The 255-nt window shown below is 51.4% G+C and overlaps 1 protein-coding gene across 1 annotated transcript in view; it reads right to left on the bottom strand.

The window, feature by feature from the left end:
• The window catches only part of LOC116703241 (uncharacterized), a 3,754-nt gene extending 3,528 nt beyond the window's left edge, over positions 1–226 (bottom strand). Inside the window, 1 exon segment of the mRNA XM_032537879.1 lies at positions 67–226. Within this exon segment, the coding sequence (XP_032393770.1) occupies positions 67–226 (160 nt within the window).
• Between the last annotated feature and the right edge of the window lie 29 nt (positions 227–255).

The raw sequence follows: 255 nt of genomic DNA, 5'->3' as shown, positions 1-255 counted from the left end.
GATTCTCCAAAGCATCCAGGAAGCAGTCAAGCTTCTGCAGGCCTCTCAGAGTGTCCTTTAGCACACCAGCCAGCTCCTTCTCCAGCTCTGCACGCCTGCTGTCTCTAGTCACCGAGGTCACCTTGCTCGTCATATATTCCCAAAAGGCCTTACCTTTCTTCTCTGACTGGGTAACATGGCTGATGCCTAGGTCAATGTTGTCAGTCCTGTGTTTGATGTCCCTCATCATTTCCAACTCTGTCTCCCTCCCAAGCA

Source organism: Etheostoma spectabile, chromosome 15 (assembly GCF_008692095.1).
Source record: "Etheostoma spectabile isolate EspeVRDwgs_2016 chromosome 15, UIUC_Espe_1.0, whole genome shotgun sequence".
Lineage (NCBI taxonomy): Eukaryota > Metazoa > Chordata > Actinopteri > Perciformes > Percidae > Etheostoma > Etheostoma spectabile.
Note: the sequence above shows the minus strand (reverse complement) of the source record. Positions and strands in the feature narration are given on the sequence as shown.